The following is a 21,931-nucleotide window of genomic DNA, read 5'->3' on the forward strand; positions in this document are numbered from 1 at the left end:
TTTGAGTAATCCTTTGCGTCTCCATCACCCTGGGAGAGGTGACAATTTTCAGTCTTCTATCATTTAAACATCCAAGTAAAAGTGTACAAAAATTGACACTAAAAATGTTATACTTCTTTTTAAAGAAAACTTAGAATATCCCATTATATCAAGTATACTTTGTATACAGAAAATTGTATATTTGGAATGTATTTTTTAGTTGAGAGTTATTGCATCTAAAATAAATATTCATTCGGATAGTCACAAAAATTAAGAGCCAATGAGCTAAGTGCTAAGTATACAGCAATGAAGAGAGAAGACAAAATCCCTGCCAAATATAAACAAAAAAAAAAAAAAAAAAAAATCCCTGCCATCTTGGAACTTACATTCAATGAAAAAAAAAATCCTATTAATTAAAAGGAAACTTTATGAAATGTTAGATGAGTATCCGTCAAAGTGTGGTTCTCTGCCATTCACTATTGCAATCATCAATTGGACATGTTAAAAATGATGGGGAGATTTGTGCATTACACCATAATTGAAAAAAAACATGATGGTGAATCTCAGGCACTCCTTCCCAGAAACAGTAAATCAGAACATGGGGTGGGAAAAGGAAATCTGCATTTTTAATGGTTTCTAAACACACTACCACTAGAAAACTTCTTTTTAGAATGTGTTTTTTAGAGTCTATATAAAAATCCTCATAGACACAGGGTCTTTGGGCACCTCAAAAAGGCCATTATAAGGACATGCATATCTAAATTATATCTTCTAAATTATGAGTGGATGATTTTATTTTTAATTATTTTATCTACTTATTTAATAAGTAAATAAGCTGGCTGGCTGGCACAGGGATCTGAACCTTGGTGATACAACACTGTGCTCCAGCCAAGGTAACCAGCCAGCCTGAGCAGATGATTTTAGACCTGCTGAAGTGCACTCATTTGAACTGACGTTCCTCTATACCAAATAATGCAAAATAGCTCTGAAAAAAATCTTCTATCTTAAGGATATTTTCAATGTGGTGTATATTTAATCTTTAATCTTTCTGTGCTGCAAGGTTGCTCACACAGAGGAATCCAAGACCAACACTGGTATTACACCTCTTTATTAGTTAACAGGTCTTTTTGTTATTACAGCTCTTCTTGGTGTTACAGTGCTTTATTGCTTGCAAGCAAGGAGAGCACAAGCATCAGGCTAGTGTCTCTCCAAATGAAGGGGCAGCCTTATATAGCCAAAACTTCCTGCCCAAGTTCTCATTTAGGTCCTCTTATGCAAATGAGGGATGCAAGTCTGTTAATTCGGATTGGTTGGCTATGAGACATAGCTCACTGGTCAGTTCTGGAGCCAAATTTGCATTTGGCCCTTAGGGTGGTGCAAAACCGCTGTTACCTTTGTTAGCACATGGGTGCAGGAAGCAAGCTAGGTTACAGAAGCTAAAGTTTGCGATTAAGACAGCCAAGCACAAAATTTCTAAAACAGTTTCTCCAATGGAAGGGGGCAGGTTTAACAATCAGAAGATGCTCAGGGTTCCCTGCTTCATCTGGACTTTGTAACAGTCTAAATAAACAAAGAAATTATAGGCCTGATTTTTTTCTTTTGACAGCTGACATATAACCCTTGACCTTGGTGCCTTAGTGACGTCAGCACCATGCTCTAACCAAGTGAGCCAACCAGCCAGCCCTAATTTTTTTCTATAATAACCAGTCATCATTTTAAAAAGTCAGCCTCAAGACTATCTAATATCAAAGCTTCCTTTGTCCTCCTGAATATGTCCATTATGTAATGTACTGTTGGTCAAAATTTCTTTAATGAAGGACAATCTTGCTATGTACTCTATGATAAATTTAGATTAAAATGGAAAGAACTCTGGGAAAGGTAAATAACCAAACTAAACAAGGTTCATACCAAAGTTATAAGTTATGTATCAGATCCCTTCCAGAAAACAGGTTTTAATTCCCTCCTGTTTGCAGTGCACTTCTGCCCCAACACTTGGTGCCAAAAATGGGACTGTATGTTTCCTAAACCCAGATAGTCTACTATGGCAATTATAGGTAGGGTGAGCCTTGGTTAGAGTATAAGCCTGAAATTTGAACTAGCAAAAATTTGAGGTGAAAATTTAACAATTACACTTTCGATGCTTTAATAGTGTAAAGGTAATTATATTGCCATCTGAATAGCAAAGTTAAAAAAACTACAAAAGTTTTTTTTACTCATTATTGTTTTACACTGCTAGAGAAACCTGAAGTGGGTGCTCTGTGTGCGTGTGTGTGGTAGGATTGCACCGGAGCAAATTAGTGATTCATAAACTATCTGTTCTGTTTCCTACCTCTTGTCTGGCTTAGACAAATTTGATCTTAGAAAAGTTTAGATCAAGTGGAGTTTTTCCCATATGCTAAACATAGTACTGACTTGACACACTTATTTGAGAAATAATCGATAAAAGTGATTTTAAAGCACTCTAAGAGAAAAAAGAAAACCCCCTGTGCAAAAATTACAGCTTGGATTCATGCTGCCAACAGTTTTAAGTACAGAAAAAAAGAAAAAAGGCCTAAGGCTGTGCAGCTGTACACTGGATTAATCAGAAAGGGATGAAAGAAATTTCCTTTCACGTCATAAACTGTCTGATTGTTATACTTACTAGTTATGGGAGGAATTTTTTTAAGGAATTTTTTTTTTTTAACTAGAGGTTCCTAAACATTAAACTTTAAAAGTATGAAGCTGATATTTGTTAAAGCTCTGTATCTTTTTTTTTTTTTTTTTTTTTTTTGTCTTTTTCGTGACTGGTACTCAGCCAGTGAGTGCACCGGCCATTCCTATATAGGATCCGAACCCGCGGTGGGAGCCTCGCTGCACTCCCAGCGCCGCACTCGGTGCGCCACGGGCTCGGCCCTAAAGCTCTGTATCTTGATGAGGACAATCAAAGCATCTACTATGTGCCCAACACTGCACAGATGGTGAAAGAAATCTGAGAGGTGAAAATATGCTCCTTGTCCTGGACAATTTTACGATTTTGTTAGGCAATCAAGTGTGTGTATGCTGACACAGAGAGTATCCATATTACCTGGGGGCTGAATAGCAAAGCACTCAGTATGGGCCATAAGTGATCAGAGAAGAAATATATCAGGGTAACTGGAAAAATCTGTTCAGTGAAGAAGGTGGGAAATGGGTTAAGCCTCCAGGGTGCCTAAAACATAGGTAAAGAAAGGCATTCCAGCATTCCAGATGAGGTAGACATAGATAGTGCAATCTGGTGAAACATTCTTCGAAATGTTACACAAAGTATCAAAATGGTCCTGAGGTCACCTGCCTTTTTCAAAAGACCCAGCCTTAGTGTTTGTCAAGATTTGTTTTCTGAAATAGGATGAACTTTTTTTCCCTCCCAAGTAGTGGGGATGGACTTGTGTGTTCATTCAGTTATGCAGCATGAGACAGATTAAAGTTAAGTTGTGTATACAACTTGTCCTGGGTTGTATCTTACCTCTGTGAGCAGTAGCCAACCATGAGATTACAAAGGAAATTCGTTAAACAGAAGTGAGGGCAGGTTTTTCTACCACCAGGGGGAGAGAGCACATAAAAAAAGGGTCAACCAGTTGGCGACCTTTTCTTAACTCTTAGGAGCAGCAATTGCTCCCATCATGCCACCCACTAAACCCAGCTCCCTAGGGTCAGAACTTCTAATTATGTATTCTCTGAAACAACCACATGCAGGAACTTTTTCCGGTAAGCAAAATAATGGACACCCACTTAAACACCATTCTAATTTATACCTAGATCACACAAGCATTCTCCCTCTGAGAAGACATTTATCATATGTACCAAAAGTTGAAAATGCTTGCAAAATTTCCAAACTTGAAAAAAATGGGCAAGTATCTAGCAATTGGATTACTGGTCACTAAAAACACTCATCATTTCAGAGATACTCCAACACTGGACCCCTGGATTTCCTAGCTTCAACTTCCCAAGTAACTAAGATGCTTCCCAGGCTGGTTGGTTGGCTCAGTCGGTTGGAGCTTTGGAGCGCAGTGTTGATAACATCAAGGTCAAGGGTTTGGATCCCCTTACAGTCCGTCAATAAATAAATAAAATAAAATGCTTCCCATTCACAGCCATCCCTCTCCTTTCTCTCTCTGCCTTCACTTCTACCCTCCCCTTTCCACATCAAACTCTGTCCCTACCCACCTGACCCTGAGTTACTTTGGAGGCAGCACAGATTGTCTTGGCAGCCAGCCCCATGGTCTTTGGCTGCTGCCCTCCTGTGACCTGTAGACATTGCTCTCCTGGGCCAGATAAGAATTTGTTTGTTCTTTACAGGGAGGTATGCGTAAAACACTTATGCAGTTATTATCACCATGACCTAATTTTAAGACCCAATTACTAAATGCTAAGCGTTGTCAACCAAAATTAAGGCAGAAGTAATTTCATAAAGTTTATTAGGAGCCAAATGTCAGAAACAACCTGAGAAACACCATCCGACAGAGCCTGAGAAGTGCTCCAGAGTCCATGGCAAATCACAAAGGCTTTACAGACAGAAAAACCTGAAGAAAACAGAAACAAAGAACAAAAAGCGGATTGGTCATTTCAAAGTTACTTTCCTTGTAAGGTGGGGACAGGGAGACAGAACAATAGGAAAATAACTGATTAGTTAACAGGTTACCTCTTTCGTGTAAGGTTTAAAGCAGAAGGAACTTCATTAACTTGCTTATCGAAGATTGAAACTGGCATGTTCAGGAAATTGGTTTTTATCTCTTCCTCACTTCTTGTTAGATCAGACAACTTAAGTGACATGGAATTTAGCAGGGGTGACTCCATTTTGTCTCTTAGTCTGCTCTGTTGGGAACGAGAGCAGGAACGTAGGCCTAAACAATGACCTCTGATAGTTTTTATTGAACAGCATGCACTGAATTCATGTAATCCTCATACACAATACTCCATGAAGCGGGTCCTACAGTCCCTGCTTCCCAGGTGAGGACACTGAGGTAGAGTAGTTCAGTAGCTCGCCTAGTTCCAGGGTGTTCCAACCTAGCCGGTGGGAGCAGCAGGCCCCATGGGGGCCGGCGCGGACCGGCAGGACCCAACCAAGTAAAGTCCTTAGTACCCGGCCACCTTTCCCGTCGAGACACGCCCGAGGCATCTCAGAGGGCAAGGGCCGCAGGCGACAGTCGGCGCAGGGAGACACGTGACCGGCAGGGGCGGGGCCTGCGAGAGCCCCGCCCCCGGCGAATTAACCGGCGGCGGCGGTGGCGCTGGCACCCGGTTCAGGTTGCGGCGGTCCGAGGAGGCGACGTCGGGCAGCCAGGGCGATGGCCACGGTGCGGGAGAAGGCGGCCGCGCTGAACCTCTCGGCTCTCCACAGCCCCGCGCAGAGGCCTCCCGGTAGGTGCCGAGGACCCCCTCCGGGGACGGCGCGGGGCGGGCTGTGGTCCTCGCGCCGGGTGGGCGGCGGGGTGTGCGGCGTCCAGCCGTCCCCGCCCGAACGGCGGGAGAGGGGAGCCCCGCACAGCTACGACCACCCGCCCACGCCCCCGCCGTGCGGCCGCAGAGCGTTCCGCTCCGGCTGGTGGGTCGCAGCCGGCGCCCAGCCCAGCGTTTTACTAAGTTAGCCAAACTTGAACTCTCCGCGCGTTTGTCCGCGCGCCCGCTGCGTGCCCGGCGCTCGCCGTAGGTCTCCAGGATATGCCGCACATCGTGATTGGTGACAGACGTGCTGACATCTGGAATCTGTATTTGCTGTTCGCGCCCGGTCTCAACCACAAGACTTGACTGCACGATATAGCCGGGGGCGGGGCCTCACTTGCCCACTTTGCTCTCCAGACTGGTAGGAATCGAGAGCCACGCTCGTCTCCTCAGACTCTTCCTGGGAAAGACGAGAGGTTTCTGTTACAGAAGTGATAGTGGCAGGAACTTGGCATAAAAGGTATTTGTTAACACTTTCTGTATAAGCAACGTTTCAGTGAACAGAAGTTTTGAATTTATTTTTTTAAGTTACATGACATTAGGAGAGAAGTTGGTGAATTCTGCCACCAGCTTAATTACATCTTTTGGGGGCAGTTTGTTTAGCATCTTGGTTTCTTCAAATGTCCGAACAAATGAACAGAATCAGATGAGCAGTTATAAAATTCTGATTCTAGCATATCTACAGCTCAGTAAATAAGGGTGACTCAGATGACTCTTAAGACATCTAGGGAACACTTGGCTTTTTTGTTTGTGTAATTTACAACTTTCTCCCCTGTTTGGAGCTGCATTGTGGGGTGTTACAGAAATTGGTTGCCTATCTGACAAAAGCCTTTCATCTGTAAACCGCCAACCAGTGAAACTGACTCCTTCCCTCTGGGTCAAATGGGTGCATCTGAGTGGCCCCACTCTTGTGTTTGACTTACTAATTAACGCTCCTTTTAATCTTCAAAATGCTAATGATAAATTGTGATGGAGAACCACTTTTCATTTGTACTTGTCTAAGAAAGAGCGTAATATTGACCTTATTCTTCCGTTTAAAACATTCAGATAAGCACATAATAGCTACATTGATAATATCTCCCTGATTTATATTGTGAAAAGAAGAGAAATAATGAAGCATTTTGAAATTTAAAACCGAGTGATATTGAAAACAGTTGAGAAATCTTTAGGCTCACTTTCTGAGTGAAGGAAATTCCCAAATTTCACCTGATTAAAAAACATGGCACCCTGTCTTCTCTAACAGCTGAAATACCAATTCTGGGCTTTAGCAATTGTGAACAGGTTCTTAGATGGTGTAAGGGAATGTGTATTTGAAAACTTAGTAGGTGACTCTCAAAGGGAAGAGTTAAAATGCTGGTTAGCGGATTTGAATTGAAAGAAAAGACCACTGTCCTCTGCGTACCAGGTGCAGTGGGAAGAGAGGTCCACTGGTGTTCATCTATTTTGCTTGCTACAGCTGGAATCCCTACCTGTTAGCATTTGTTAACTCCTCTTCCACCCTTTAGTTGCATCCTCACAATCCTAGTGAGCAAGGTAATGGGAGCCAGCTGTTCTTGGTTTCTTGCCATTCCTTTTCTGTGTGCTCTGGCAAGCAGCTTTGTACTTTTGTTTCTCCACGAGTTAGTAACTCTTCCCTACCTTAAAGGAGCTGCAACCACCAAGGCCTGATTTATGTAGAAGAAATAAGGTCTGTATGCTAACTTTCAGACAGTACTTCAGAGACACTTGCCTTTTAATACAGACAGAAAGTGGTATGTTATCCTGTTATCCCTTCATACTGTAACCCAATTCTTTGAATTTGCCTGGTATCACTTTTCCAGGGAGCTCGAGTACTTCCCATATGCTGTCTCATTAATCTGTAGGAATCGAAGCAGAAGCCAATGCCTGCTTTTGTTGACCGTTCTCAACATGTTTTTAAATTGTTCTTTTTAGTAATAGAGACTTATTTTACATATTTTACCTGCTTGTAGCCTTCTTTTCAGAGAAAGTGTCTGTCTTTAGCTTGACATCTCTACTGCCAAATAGGAGGAAAATAAACTTTGGACTACCACAGCCAATAGCCGGTAAAAGTGTTGCAATCTTGGTATAGGTAGAATAGGACATTTTTTCAGCTTAGTCACAGCTGCCCAGTTTTAACACTCTAAACACAGTTCTCTTTACGTTTATCTATTTTCACGAGGTTTTGATTACTGTCCAATAAATGTCCTTTTCCTTTGTCTTGACAATTCTGTGAGTAATGTTTTAAAATCTCCTTTGAAAAAGTATTTCTTAAAATTCTCTTAAATCCTCAATGATTTAGGATTTATAGATTTGTTATTTTCTGGTGAAAAGTTAAATCCCTGGTATGTGTCACATCTTGTCTTTTCATCTGCTAGTGATTTTTATTTGAATACTGTTCAGAGGTTGACGTCATCATCCAGGTGGTAAGAGTAGGTAAAGGGTAACCTTCTTGAGGGTGGGGACTGTGTCCTCTGAGTTCAGAAGAAGGAAGAGGAAGAAAGATACTTTCCTTTTTACTTTTTTGATAAACTTAAAATTTTAGAATAGATTTACAAAAAAGTCATACAGTTAGTACATAAGTTAGTACATAGAGTCCCCATATGTCCTACATTCAGTTTCTCTTATTATTATTATCTTACATTAGTATGGTCCATTTATTACAATTAATGAACGAATATTGATACATGATTAATAACTAAAGTGCATACTTTACTCAGATTTCCTTGGTTTTTGCCTAATGTTCTTTTTCTGTTCCATGATCCTATCCAGGATATTACATTACATTGTCGTCATGTCTCCTTAGACTCTTCTAGACTGTGACAGTTTTGCCTCTTTTATTTTTAGTTGTACATCTGTTAATTGCTGGGCACTGTGCTACCATATTAACATATGTTGTCTCACAATCCTCACAATAACAGAGAGAAGTGGAATTTGCTCTGTTTTGCAACAGAAAAGTTAGGCAGTTTGCCCAAGTTTGCATTATATTAGTAAATGATGGACCTGAGAATGGAACTCAGGTCTCTGGGACTCCAAAGTCCACACTGGTCTTACTCTTTGTATTTGGAGCACCTAGCACTGTGCCTGCTGCATTAGTTCACATTTCTGTGTCTGAACGGTATTCAATCAACCCAAGTTTTCTTAACCTTGGCATTGACATTTTCTTTGTTGTGGGGGCTGTCTGTGCATTGTAGGATGTTTAGCAGCATCCCTGGCCTCTGCCTGCTAGATACCAGCAGCACCTTCCCCCCATTGTGACAAGCAAAATTAGCTCCACACACATCTTCGGGGATGGGGAGAATCTCCCACTGAGAACCACTGCGTTTAACCCTTCATTTTAAAAATGTGTTTAGTAGTTAGTAATAATCTACAACTAGCAAATATTAACTAACCAACTGTATTATATTGAGGCAATCCATAAAAAAGTTTTATGAAAACATCAGCTATCTGAATCTTTTTTTTCTTTTTTTTAGTGCAGTCTAAAGATTGAGAATGAAAACAAAATTGTAATATGTTCATTCAGAGGTAGCATGTTTTAGTAATTCTGTGTGTATGTTAACCTTGCGTTGGGATCTAATTTATATTGTGTATATTGATCTATTTCTAAGGGTTTACTCTCACTATTTGAAGTGATTAAAGAGTTGTTTTACCTTTAAATAGGTCTTCACAGTGGGACTAGAGTTGCTGACTGCATGGATCATGGTTGATGCTGATTCTCCCCTTGTAACTTTAACTTGATTATTTAGTGTGCATTCTTAGAAGTGAAGATCATTATTGGTAGTATTACAAATGTGTATCAGCATTCAATATTATCTTAGAAGATGAACTTTTATTGTTAAATTTTTTTTGGTAGAGTTTAAATACATGTGAAGGGCACTTTTTTTTTTTTTTTTTTTTCGTGACCGGCACTCAGCCAGTGAGTGCACCAGTCATTCCTATATAGGATCCGAACCCACGGCGGGAGCGTCGCCGCGCTCCTAGCGCAGCACGCTACCGAGTGCGCCACGGGCTTGGCCCTGAAGGGCACATTTTGAGAAATAGCTATTATCAAACAAAGATGAGACTGCTTGAAAAGTAAATGTTAACTAGCCTAGATTTATAAAGTGCTTACAAGAACATATAGTATGTTACAGATCTAGTTTAAAACAATTTCTGGACCTTTTGTTAGGCAACCTTCCAAAAAGTTTTGTGTCTGGTAGGGGCAGATTGTCCATATGTTTCATGTCTTACCTATAGGTTTGTCATATTATATTTGGTATTCAATGTCCATATCTAAATGCAAGAGATATAACTTTAGTCTTTACATTTCTATAATCAGTAGTTTAGATCTGAAACTAACCTTAAGTGAAGTGTTCAGCTTTTGTATCAGTAGATGAAGAAACCAACTAACAAAAGTTGTCTCTTATTCAGAGTTATGGCACCTGGTCTCTAAACTTTTTTTGATTCCTTTGGTCATGATACTTTCAGAAAAAACTTGACCAAATGAAAATAAGGAAGCATCAAGATGTAGATAATGATGAATTTTAGAGTTGTTCAATTCAAATGCAAGTGAGCTTTGAGGACAAGCTGAAGCTTTGATTACTAGTCTTACAAAGTATTCATTGTATATTTCTGGTGTCTTGAGTCCTGTTTAGAAGTCACAATAAGTCACCTTACTGGGCCATGATCTGCTATACCAATATTCATTTCAGCTCTTAGATGATGGTAAGTTTCAAACCAGCATAAGGGGGATATGTGTTCAACTGATGAAGTCAGCATTAGAAAAACAGGTTATCCTGGTGTGGGTTTTGGCACATTTACTTGTCAAGTCCAGGGTACAGTACGTATTAAAGTATCTGTACGAACATGAGCTAGTTTGGGTCTGTGGGTGGCGATGCTTGAGGGGAGATATCCCAGGATGCAGTGACTGGGAATTAATGGTCAGTGAGAACAGAGGAGAACTGAAGGGCTGAATTGTATCATGCCTGGAGGACTCTGGAAACATTGTGTGGCTCACAGGTGCCTACTATCCTGCTCTAACCTGTTCTTTAATCTTTTATACAGTATTATCCAACCTGCAAAACTTCCTGATTTCCCACATTTAAGCAGCAAGTTAATATGGGGAAATTTATTCTTTACCTCTTAATTCCCCCGTGAAGCTTAGCTTTTTCCACATCACTGAGTCTATATATCCCCTCCTTCTCACCGCCTTCACTTGTCTTATTGATCTCAAATTAATAAGTGACTCAGCCTTATTTTTTAGGATTTGTATGCTAACCTACTCGTAGCTAAAGTGTTATAACTTATGTGTTTTTTCTTTAATATTATCACGAGCACAGAAGTCTGTTTACTGGTACTTAAAAGGCAATCTGATCACTACAATAATTTGAATCTTGCTTGTCCTCCTTTCCTGTCTTGCCCTTGTGTACTGTGGATAGTATTTATTATAGAATTTTTGATATCCTACCTTATTTTAGGAGTATTGACTAGAGTTTTTAAATAGCTTGGTTAGGCCGGCCCGTGGCTCACTCGGTAGAGTGCGGTGCTGATAACACCAAGGCCACGGGTTCGGGTCCTATATAGGGATGGCCGGTTTGCTCACTGGCTGAGCGTGGTGCTGACAACACCAAGCCAAGGGTTGAGATCCCCTTACCGGTCATCTTTTAAAAAAAAAAAAAAAAAAATAGCTTGGTTAAGGGTACATGAATATTAGAATTGTTCATTTTGTTTCTTCTAATTTCTGTGGCTCTCTTAAAGCTATTTTCACTTAATCCAAGTCTCCTATGAAAGGTTAATGCTAAAACTACTAACCTAGTGGCTTACTTTTAAAATATTTATATGTAAATACTAGGAAAAGCTAGTATATATTTAGTAGCTGTGTAATTGAGGGCAAGTTTGTTTGACTTGCTGACACTCAATTTCCTCAAAATAGGATTAATAACTATTTCACAGAGAAGTTTATCAGGATTAAATGAGAGAAAACAAAGCCTGTCATACTGTAAGTACTCAAATGTTAGCTATTGTTATTTATAAACAATGAAGATTTGGGAAAAAAAAAAAAAGAAAAGATTAAAGAGCAGACATTAAATTCATTTAGATTTCAGTTAATCTCTGGTTTATGAAGAAGTTAAGAGTTTGTTGCTAACAGTCTTTTTAGTCAGTCATTGTGGCTGGAAACAGTACAGCTACTCCTGAGTTCTGGATACCAGGAACAACCGGGATTTATTTTGAGATTCTATCAAATGCCTGATTCTGGTTCTATTCACTAGAAACTAAATACTGTACCAGTAGTAAATCTAGTTCCAGCTTGATTTATCTAGTTAATCTTCTAAAATTTAATTTTTGAAACTACTCACATGATGTTTGGAAGACTGGTAACAATTACTTCCTTCTTTTATGAAACGTCTTCTATTTTAAAGTATAATTTCAATAATTAGAAACAATCTTCTTGGTCATTTTAAACTAACATCATAATAGTAGTTAGGTGGCACATTAGCCTTCTACTTTCAGTATTGGAAATATACAAATAAACAATAAAGGGCTTTGTGTATGTGTGTGTGTGTGCTATTAATTTTCGTGGTAAAGATGTTAAAATTGCTAGTAGCTCCAAGTTATGCTATCAGTGCGTGTAGTGATTCAAGCACTCCTTATATTTATTGCAACAGAAGAGATGAATTCCAAATGACTCACTTAAAATTTATGGTTCTAGTGCATTAAGTGGAGTTTTAATGTCCTTTAAGAACTTATCTTTTGCTTTCATCTTACACATTCTATTTTGCCTAAAAAAGAGTAGGAAGGTAATTTCAAGGAGCAGTTTCTTTAATTATAAGTCCCCTATTTCTTACTTTTGTACTGTTGCATATTGTTTTCCTTTTTAGACTGCCTTAAAGGAAATAATAACTTTTCAACTTCTCTGCCAAAATATCCTAAAAATAAAGGAAGAATATACTTAACAAAAATGAGGGCTTAAATTAGGACTGCTGAATTTTCAGAGGATCACTGAAAAGTGTAACACACAAAAGGGCATACTCTGTGTTTATGTAAAGAGAGAAGAACCAAATTATTACTTTATCCTGCTTACAAAGTACTTAACTCATAAGCCTGCATAATAGGGAGCTTTAAAAATATTAGTTTAAACCTGCCACCAATCTCTGTGTGTGTTTATGTATATGTATATATATGAGTATAAGACCATGCACCAAATCTCAGTACTACCTCTTTCAATGTAATGTCTGGAAGTTGCACATAACCTCCATGAATCTGTTTTCCATCTATAAAAAAGGGTTGTTTTTGAAGATTAGATCATTTGTGTAAGGCACTTAATAGCGTTATTTGCACATAACTGGTAACTGCTGTAAGGTCCTACTTGATCTGTCTCCCTCCCACCACCCAAACTCAAACCCCAGCTCCACTCGCTCTTTGATCTCACTTCCTCCTCTTCTTTCCCTTTGCACACCACTCTGGCCATGCTGGCCTCCTTCCTGTTCTGCAGAGCCCAGTACCACCTCAGGTCCTTTGCTCTTTCTGTTCTCCCTGTTCTCTCCCCAGATACATGCACAGCTTGCTTCCTGCTTTCATTCAAGTTTCTGGTCAGTTATAATCTTATCAGAGAGGTATTTCCTGACATCTCATTTAAAATAGCATTCTCTTTACCCAGCTTTATTTTTCTTTTGCACTGATCTAACACATGTATATTGTCTATATCTTCTTCCCATAAAATCTAAGTCCATGAGAACAGGGACTTTATTTTGTTCACTGTTGTATCCTAGCACAAACAACAGTGTTAAGCATATACTAGGTAATAAATCTTTTAGCAAATTACTCTTGGTTACAATATTTCAATAATAAGCTGCTCTCGTAATTGCTCCTTATTAATAACTTTGGAAATTGCCACTTTTTGCGTAAGAATTGTTTAGACCTTATTACAAATGAACAAAGCACTAAATCTCAGTTTCTCTGTGGTTTTTTCCTCTTCCAGGTTTCAGTGTGGCCCAGAAGCCATTTGGAGCCACATATGTATGGAGCAGCATTATAAACACTCTTCAAACACAAGTGGAAGTGAAAAAACGAAGGCACCACTTAAAACGGCACAATGACTGCTTCATTGGTTCAGAAGCTGTGGATGTCATTTTTTCTCACCTAATTCAGAATAAGTATTTTGGTGATGTAGATATTCCTCGAGCCAAAGTGGTGAGAGTGTGTCAAGCTCTTATGGACTACAAAGTATTTGAAGCAGTTCCAACTAAAGTCTTTGGAAAAGACAAAAAGCCTACCTTTGAAGATAGTAGTTGCAGCCTTTACAGATTCACAACAATCCGTAATCAAGACAGTCAACTAGGCAAAGAGAACAAACTATACTCACCTTCCAGGTTAGTATATATTGTTAGATTATCATGGGGATATTAGCAGGGTTTTGTCTACTTTTTTATGAGATGCTGACTGGCTTTGTACTAGTTTTTCACACAGTAAATTTGGCTAAAATCTGGATCTGTGGGTAAACTTGGTAAAGCACAGGAAATTTTGTTAACTTTATTATCTTCCAGACTTCTTGTTTGTTCCTATTTTATATTTAGCAGAGACGATAACAAACTTTGAATTGTTTTTTCTGTTCAAGTTATAGTTACAGTGTAAAAAATGTTAGAGAATTGATATACAAAGTGGTATGAGAAAGCGAAGGTGAAGGCAGGCAGGGAGATACCCAGACTGTAGGAATCACTAGAATCCAGAAAGTGGCAGATGCGAAGTGTGAAAGGCATGTGAGAGCTGGAATTTGGAACGCTTCATGTGACACTTTAAGGAGTTTGGACTTGATCATACAGGTGTTGGGAAGACCATGGAAAGGCTTTATGTATGATGAGATGGTGTTTTAAAAAGGTCATCCTGGCAGCTGGATGACAGCTGACTGGGGAGAGCTAGTTAGGAATCTATTGCGGTATTGCAGTCTGCAGAAGACAAGGGCTGAACTGAGGAGCAGTGGGAGAGAAGAGGGAATCATTCAGAGGGAGAAAGAATTGTGGAACGCACTGAGTGTAGTGGATATAGGTGATGAGTACATAATGAACTTAGTTATGTGTCATGAAATAAAACAACTTCACCTTTCTCCTTTATTTCCCTCAGCTTAACAGTACAGAGGTGTAATTGAAGCTCTTGTAATTCAGATCTGACATAAAGTCAGAGTATTAGTATATTAGTTTTTCAAATATTTTTTAAACTCTGTATCTAAAACATAAAATTTACGTCTATATGTAGGAAGGAAAGAGGATGAGGTAGGATGTGGCCAGCACTTTTCAGATGCAGGTGCACATACTTTATCTGAAACCGTTGGGAACAGATGCACTTAGGAAGTTGGAACTTTGAGGATTTTAGAAAGGTCATTCTGTACATGTAACACCCTAGAGGGATCTGTGACAGCGTCTGGTAATCAGGCATATTAATATTTCTGTGGTGAACAAAAGAATATTCATACTAACTGGGATAAATAAAGGCCATGATAGTCTCAGGACAGGTTTTGTCACTGTAAAAGTTCTGTGTAAACCTTCGATTTTTAAAGCTTTTTGGGTTTCAGAATTGCAGGTAAAGGACTATAGGTCTGTATTTGGAAAATGATGAGTATTATCCACCAAAGAATGCCTCCCAAATAGAGATAATGGATAAAAATAGTAAGCATAATGAAGTTTGATTACATTTAAAAATTGGCAACTTAAACTTTAGTCATTGAATTTCTTAAAATTAAATTTTCAAAGGAAAATTTAGAGTATGTATATTAGGCTTGAGGAAGATGGTGGGGTGTTTTTACATTTTATTCCATTCTTAGAATTTGCGTTTGTTGTGTTTTTGCTCTGAAAACATAAACTTTAGAAACTCTTAGCTGTCAAATACTATTCTGTGGGCTTACTAATAAACATTAATTTATGAAATAAATTCATTTTAGGTATGCAGATGCATCATTGTCACCTGATATCAAATCAGCCAGTTTAGAGGATCTGTGGGAAAATCTGAGTTTAAAACCTACTAACTCCCCTCATGTAGATATCTCTGCAGCCTTGTCACCACAAGGTAAGCTAAAAATGATGCAAAATAAGAAATAGAAGACTAACTTAAAATAAAGTTATTTAAAATTTTTCAATCTTAACCTTTGTTAGAATTTAAATACACAAAGCACAGAGAAAGAGTGCACTATGTATTAAAGCTGTTTGTATTAAGTTTTAACAGAAGTCTATTATCTTTAACAAATAGATCAGTGTTACAACTCTTGAACACTGACTTTTGTCCTGTGAGCTGGCAGAGGTTCAAATCTGAAATGTTTTGCATGCATATTTTTATTTAAAATGTTCTCAGATATTTATTTCCTTTAAGTTTTATTAGGTTAAATAAAATTTTGAAAACTACATTAAAACATTAACAGAATTCTTATGTTCTTCCTTGTCTGTGGCGATGGAGTGCAGTTTAATGACTTTGATTTCCACCCTCCTTCCCCCATTCCACTTGTGGAACCCTGAGTGGTATAATCTGTAGCCAGTAGTTTCAAACCAGTTTTAGATTGAATGAGTCATTCTTTCTTCCAGAGGTCTTATTAACATGTTATATGACTTGATCTCTTATTTGACAGATTGCTTTTTACAATCTTTTATAAAGAATGAAAAGAATTCCTGTTGCCCAAAGTCTGTTGCCCAAAGTCTGTTCTCCTACACTTTAAACAAATCTTGGATTGTTTTACTTTGTTATAAGAAAGCACTTCATATGGTTGACTTTTCCTTTTTCTTTGCTTCATTCTTTTTTTAATTTTTCTGGCCAGAAATTTATTAGTTTAGACCTTCCTAGACAAATATTGTGGTGAGTGTATAGTAACTATGAATTGTTTGTTACTTTTCACCTTGTCATTTCTCCTTTGTAGTTATTAATGAAGTGTGGCAAGAAGAAACAATTGGGCGTCTACTACAGCTTGTAGACCTTCCACTTCTTGACTCCTTACTCAAACAGCAAGAGGTTGTGCTTAAAGTCCCTCAACCTAAGAGGCAACCTGACTTGGTCAACAGCAGTAACTATCTGGATCGAGGGATTCTCAAAGCTTATAGTGACTCTCAGTATGTGGAAATATATATCATAGTTTATGTGTGTTTGTAGATTGATTGTAGATAATGACTTTAGGGTAATCTTTTGAATTTTACTTTCCATAGGATCAGACCTGCATTGTCAGTTGATATTATCTATATCTGAGAAAGAGAGGAACAAAATTACTTTAGTAAAAATTAGGTTTAACTTTCATTATTTTTCATATTCATTTTTGTTTCGCATATAACTTACTTGCACATCAAGTGAAGAAAACGGTTATGCTCCATCTTCTTTGTTAAAATGTAGGGCTGTCTAGTCTCTTAAGATTCCTCAAAGACACAACCTTATAACACAAAAGTCATAGGTTCAGATCCTTGCACTGGCCAGCCACCAGAAAAAAAAAAAAAGAATGCAGGTGATTAAAAAAAAAAAAAAAAAAAAAAAAAAGAATGCAGGTGATCCTCAAAGGGACCTGGAACAAAATTAACAGACTTGACAAATTCTTGTAATCCTTGTACTACATATGCTTTTATACTTCTCTAGAATGCTTGTTAAGTATGTATTTTTTAGTTAACTAATTTTATTAAAGAAATATAATGACAGTAAGTCACCTCCAACTACCATTCTCCTGAATATAAATCTTAAGGTTTGAAGGCTTAACTTCAGGTCCTAAGAGAATTAATATTTTTTTTCCTAGGAAGTGTTCTGTATTCCTCGTAACTTTGAAACTCCTCAGTAAAATTATTAAAGTTTAAAATAAGTTCTTATATTTTTTAGATTATTTAATAATTTTGCTTTAGCAGATAGTATTCCAGTCCAGTTAAGGAGATGGAAATGTTTGAAAGGAATACAACTTACATTTTCAGTATTTCACAAGTTCTACATTCCAATGAACTATTACTATGAACAATGGAATGTCAGAAGGTAGCTTAAAATCTTATGTGAAAAAGTTAATCTCAACATACTAGTTATTAAACTCTGCATGTATATATAATAGGAAGCTTATTCTATGAGTTTAAGTTACATTTGTACAGCCTAAGTAATATGTGAAAACATTTTATCATTAACTTCTATGTACAGAGACAGAATTTGTACTAGAAGTGACCTTAAAGATCATCTGGCTGCATCTTGTTATAAACTTGTTGAAACTATGCCCAGAGAGGTGAAGTGACCTGCCTGAGGTAACTCACCTGGCTCATAGCAGAATTAGTTGTCCTGAGTCCATGGCAGTAGAGGACATGATTGATTGTTTTTTAACTATATTTATAAACAAATTGAATATTAAGTTATTTTTTGAGCTGGCATTTTACTAAATATGGTAATTGATATTTTGAAACTTTATCTTCCTCTATTCTGTCCTAGCCAATAAAGATGATAGATCATATACAGAGATCTGAAGTAAGCAACGTTGTATTGGAGGAATCAGATCTGGGATCTAGTCCTGCCTTGGGCCTGTGCAAGTAACTTGGAATTTCTAGGTCTCTGTTGTAAATGGAAAGAGTAGAATTTGGATTTTGATGTCCTTTTTACTTTTATATTGTGGTGGATAGTTTCTGTTTTGCCAAAAAAAAAACAAAAAAATAACAGTAAGCTGAATTTTTTTATCTGTGATACATGATCTAGAGATATAAGGGTACTTCCGAAAGTTCATGGAAAGATTTGTATTATCTCCTAATTCTATTTTTCCACTAACTTTTTTTTTTTGGCAGCTGGCCGTTATGGTGATCCGAACCCATGACCTTGGTGTTATGTAAGGCTGCACTCTAACCAACTGAGCTAACCAGCCAGCCCCAGTTTTTCCACTAAGTTTTTAAAGTACACTCATATATTAAAAAGAATTACACTTACCTTTAAGCATGTAGAAATTTATCCTGGTGGCAAGCTTGAAATTAGCTAGAAAATTAGGTACTATGTTTTAATTTATTTTTCTTTGCTTTTTAAAGTAATCTTCCCCCTCCCCTATAGGGAAGATGAGTGGCTGTCTGCAGCAGTTGACTGCTTGGAGTACCTTCCAGACCAGATGGTGGTGGACATAAGCAGAAACTTTCCTGAGCAACCAGATAGAGCAGACCTAGTGAAAGAACTTCTGTTTGATGCCATTGGCAAATATTACAGTAGGAGGGAGCCTCTGTTAAACCACTTATCTGATGTTCATAATGGAATTGCAGAACTCTTAGGTAAGTAATATTTTACTGGATACTAGAATTTATCTTTTGGAAGAAACAAGAAAAAGTTAGTTGTCCTCAAAATTAATCAAAATAGTACTATTTCAAGTTGGGAGTGGATCTGGGTTAATCCATGGAAAGTGTGTTTATTCCAAAACTTCTAGGGCTCATTTGGAAAGAGGCTTCAACAATCTCTACAGTTATATAGGAATTTCTGGTTGTCACAGGAGCATGCTGTGGTCACTCACCACAAGCTTAAGCATAGAGCAGCAGGTCTCTTCTTTGGAAGAATTACCAGCACCACTACCTCACCCCCTTCATTCTTTTCAAAATGGTAGACACTGCTTTGTCCCTCTACCAATGAGCTAGACTGTTCCACATGGTTCGCTGAAAACAAATTGGGGACTTCAGAGAATCCTTTCTCTCTTTCTCAGGTAGAATTGGATACATCGGTATTCTACAAATAGGAGACCCCCAAAATGTATTGAATTAATGAAAAACATAGGCTGGGAATTTATCTACAAGCCAAGAGTTTGATTTAACACCCTAAGAGGTGTTATGAGGGTACTTCAAAAAGTTCATGGAAAGATTCATATTATGTTAATTCTGTTTTTCCACAAGCTTTTTAAAGTACTTTCATATAAGAAGGCCTTAGGGTATTAAGTCCTTGGTTGCCAATTTGAGAAGAGGCTGCCCTTATGGAATTGGTTATTCATTATAATTCCAAATCTTGTTTTGTTTTGCTTTTGGAAATAATTTTGAATAAGTGTACTATTTATCTTAAGCTGACTTGAGTTTTGTTCTCTTTAATACAGTCATATTTGGTCAATTAAAAGCAGTTTTTTCTTTTGGCTAAAGTGAATGGGAAGACTGAAATAGCATTGGAAGCTACTCAGCTCTTTCTAAAACTTTTGGATTCCCAAAATAGAGAAGAATTTAGACGACTGCTGTATTTCATGGCTGTTGCAGCACATCCTTCCGAATTTAAATTACAAAAAGAAGTAAGTCTTTTGTCTAAATGTTAATTATATTCAGTATCCTCAAGACTTTTAGGACTTGTGTTGGATTATCTGTCTTCAGCATCAGGTTTGCTGGAATGGATAATAGATATTTACATTCAATATTCCTTTTAAAATTAAACTTAGTCTTTTAAATACATACATGCTATGGAGTATGTTTTGTTTTGTTTTTATAGACTGACAACCGAATGGTTGTGAAAAGGATATTCTCAAAAGCTATTGTTGACAATAAAAATTTATCCAAAGGCAAGACTGATCTTCTGGTACTTTTTTTAATGGATCATCAGAAAGATGTTTTTAAGGTAACACTCTGAAAGTAGTTGAGTTGAGTTTATGTAGTAGATCACTAGATTAAAACACATTTGAATAATGTCCCATTTCCCTTCTTTTTCTTAAGATTCCTGGAACTCTACATAAAATTGTCAGTGTTAAGCTTATGGCCATACAGAAGGGAAGAGATCCAAATAGAGACACAGGTAATCTGAGAAATATTATTTTCATTATACTCCAGTTTCCTAATGTTTATTTGAACTTGTTTTGCTGTAAGTAATTGTACTTTAATTTCAACTAAATTCTAAACATTCTCCTCAGAGTTATTCAGACTTAGCAGAGCACCTCCTATGTCAAAACCATCTTGTATGAGCATAGCTTGGCAGTTTAAGAATGTGGGCTCTTAACACTAGCAGAGCCAGACACAATGGGTTCAGATCCCAGGTCCTCTACTGCCTTGGTAGGACGCCTTGAGCAAGTTATCTAACTCTCTAGAATCACTGTCCTCATCTGTAAAAAGCAGCTTGATCAGGGTTAGAAATTCAGCTGTGCTTATTAGCATTTCACAAAATGGAGAAGAAAAATATAAATATAAAAATATTGCTTGATTTTTCTAGTTAAATTGGAGGAAGAGTCATTAACTGAACTTTTTACTTTTAAACTTTAAGGATATATTTATTGCCAGAGAATTGATCAAAGTGACTATTCCAACAGTACACAGAAGACAACCAAAGATGAGCTGTTGAATTTACTAAAAACAATTGATGAGGATGCAAAATTATCTGCCAAAGAGAAGAAAAAATTGCTAAGTCAGTTCTATAAGTGTCACCCAAACATCTTTATTGAGTATTTTGGAGACTGAGTTAATATCTGTATATAAGTTGTGTATTGAAGAATAAATTATGTATTTTATAAACCCAATCATATTTGTAAGCTTGGAAGTTCTAAATATGAAACCGTACTTAATAAAGTTTTTTTGGTATACCTTGTGTGTCAGAAACTGAGTATTAGTCATCTTGTGTGTTACTTTTAAGTATTGACCTTTCTTAAGTGAGTTGATGTATAATTATTGTGCTGAATGCTTTACAGAACATCACAGGAATTTAGATGATGACATTGTAGTATTTACATAAAAATATTAAACAGGAAGTCTATAATTACATGTTAGTAGTGGAGTATGGTTTGTGTTTTGAAAGGTACTCCTTAAAGATGCAAGATAGAAACTTTAGCAAATTCATTTTATCATAGTCTAATTACCATAAATTGTAGATAAGTAAGAAATCAGACTGTCCTATTGCTTCTGAACTTCAACATCTTTTTATGCTTATTGCGGGAAATTCCAAACATGAAAGTGGAGAGAATAGAATAATGAACTCTCTCATGTACCCATCAACCAATATTAGCAATTGTAAACACATGGCCAATCTTGTTTAATCTGTATCCCTACCCATCCTTTGCTCCCACCCCAGCAAATTTCAGACATATCACTTTCTCAAAGTTTCATTATGTATGGCCAAAAGGACATTAAGAACACAACCACAATATTATTACACAAATTCCTTAATATCAAGTGTGCAGTTAATATTTGTATTAGTCTTTCTGTTGCTTATAACAGAAATATCTGAAACTGGGTAATCTGTAAATAAACAATATTTATTGCTTATAGTTTTGGAGGCTGGGAAATCCAAAGTCCAGGGAACACATCTGGTGAGGGCCTTGTTCTTAGTGGTAGCTCTACAGCAACATAGGATATCACATGGTGAATGGCTTGAGCAAGAGCGAGCTCACCTGCTCACTGGCTCTCCTTATAAATCCATCAGAACCATGCCCATTACTCTATGAATGGATGTATCCATTCACAATCATACAGTCCTCTATATACAATCTAATCACTTCTTATAGGCCTCACCTTTCAATTACTATAATAGGATTTCCCACCACCTTAACACTGTCAGAGTGAGGATTAAGTTTCTAATACACGAGCCTTTGGTGGACACATTCAACCCATACCTG

General features: G+C 37.5%; 1 protein-coding gene across 1 annotated transcript; it reads left to right on the forward strand.

The window, feature by feature from the left end:
• The first annotated feature begins 5,282 nt into the window (after nucleotides 1–5,282).
• Nucleotides 5,283–20,780, forward strand: DEPDC7 (DEP domain containing 7). The gene is made up of 9 exons (XM_063095739.1): nucleotides 5,283–5,355; nucleotides 13,391–13,781; nucleotides 15,344–15,468; nucleotides 16,307–16,496; nucleotides 18,430–18,641; nucleotides 19,488–19,630; nucleotides 19,825–19,950; nucleotides 20,046–20,124; nucleotides 20,587–20,780. The coding sequence occupies exons 1-9, from the start codon at nucleotides 5,283–5,285 to the stop codon at nucleotides 20,778–20,780; spliced, it is 1,533 nt and encodes a 510-aa protein (XP_062951809.1).
• The last annotated feature ends 1,151 nt before the right edge of the window (nucleotides 20,781–21,931 follow it).

The sequence above is a fragment of the Cynocephalus volans genome, chromosome 4 (genome assembly GCF_027409185.1).
Source record: "Cynocephalus volans isolate mCynVol1 chromosome 4, mCynVol1.pri, whole genome shotgun sequence".
Taxonomy (NCBI): domain Eukaryota; kingdom Metazoa; phylum Chordata; class Mammalia; order Dermoptera; family Cynocephalidae; genus Cynocephalus; species Cynocephalus volans.

Excerpts from the sequence above, each read along its gene's own strand:
- DEPDC7 (XM_063095739.1), top strand. The coding sequence starts at position 5,283 with ATGGCCACGGTGCGGGAGAAGGCGGCCGCGCTGAACCTCTCGGCTCTC. Across the intron at positions 13,782-15,343 it reads AAACTATACTCACCTTCCAG|GTATGCAGATGCATCATTGT; the intron begins GTTAGTATATAT and ends AATTCATTTTAG. Across the intron at positions 19,631-19,824 it reads AATTTAAATTACAAAAAGAA|ACTGACAACCGAATGGTTGT; the intron begins GTAAGTCTTTTG and ends TTGTTTTTATAG.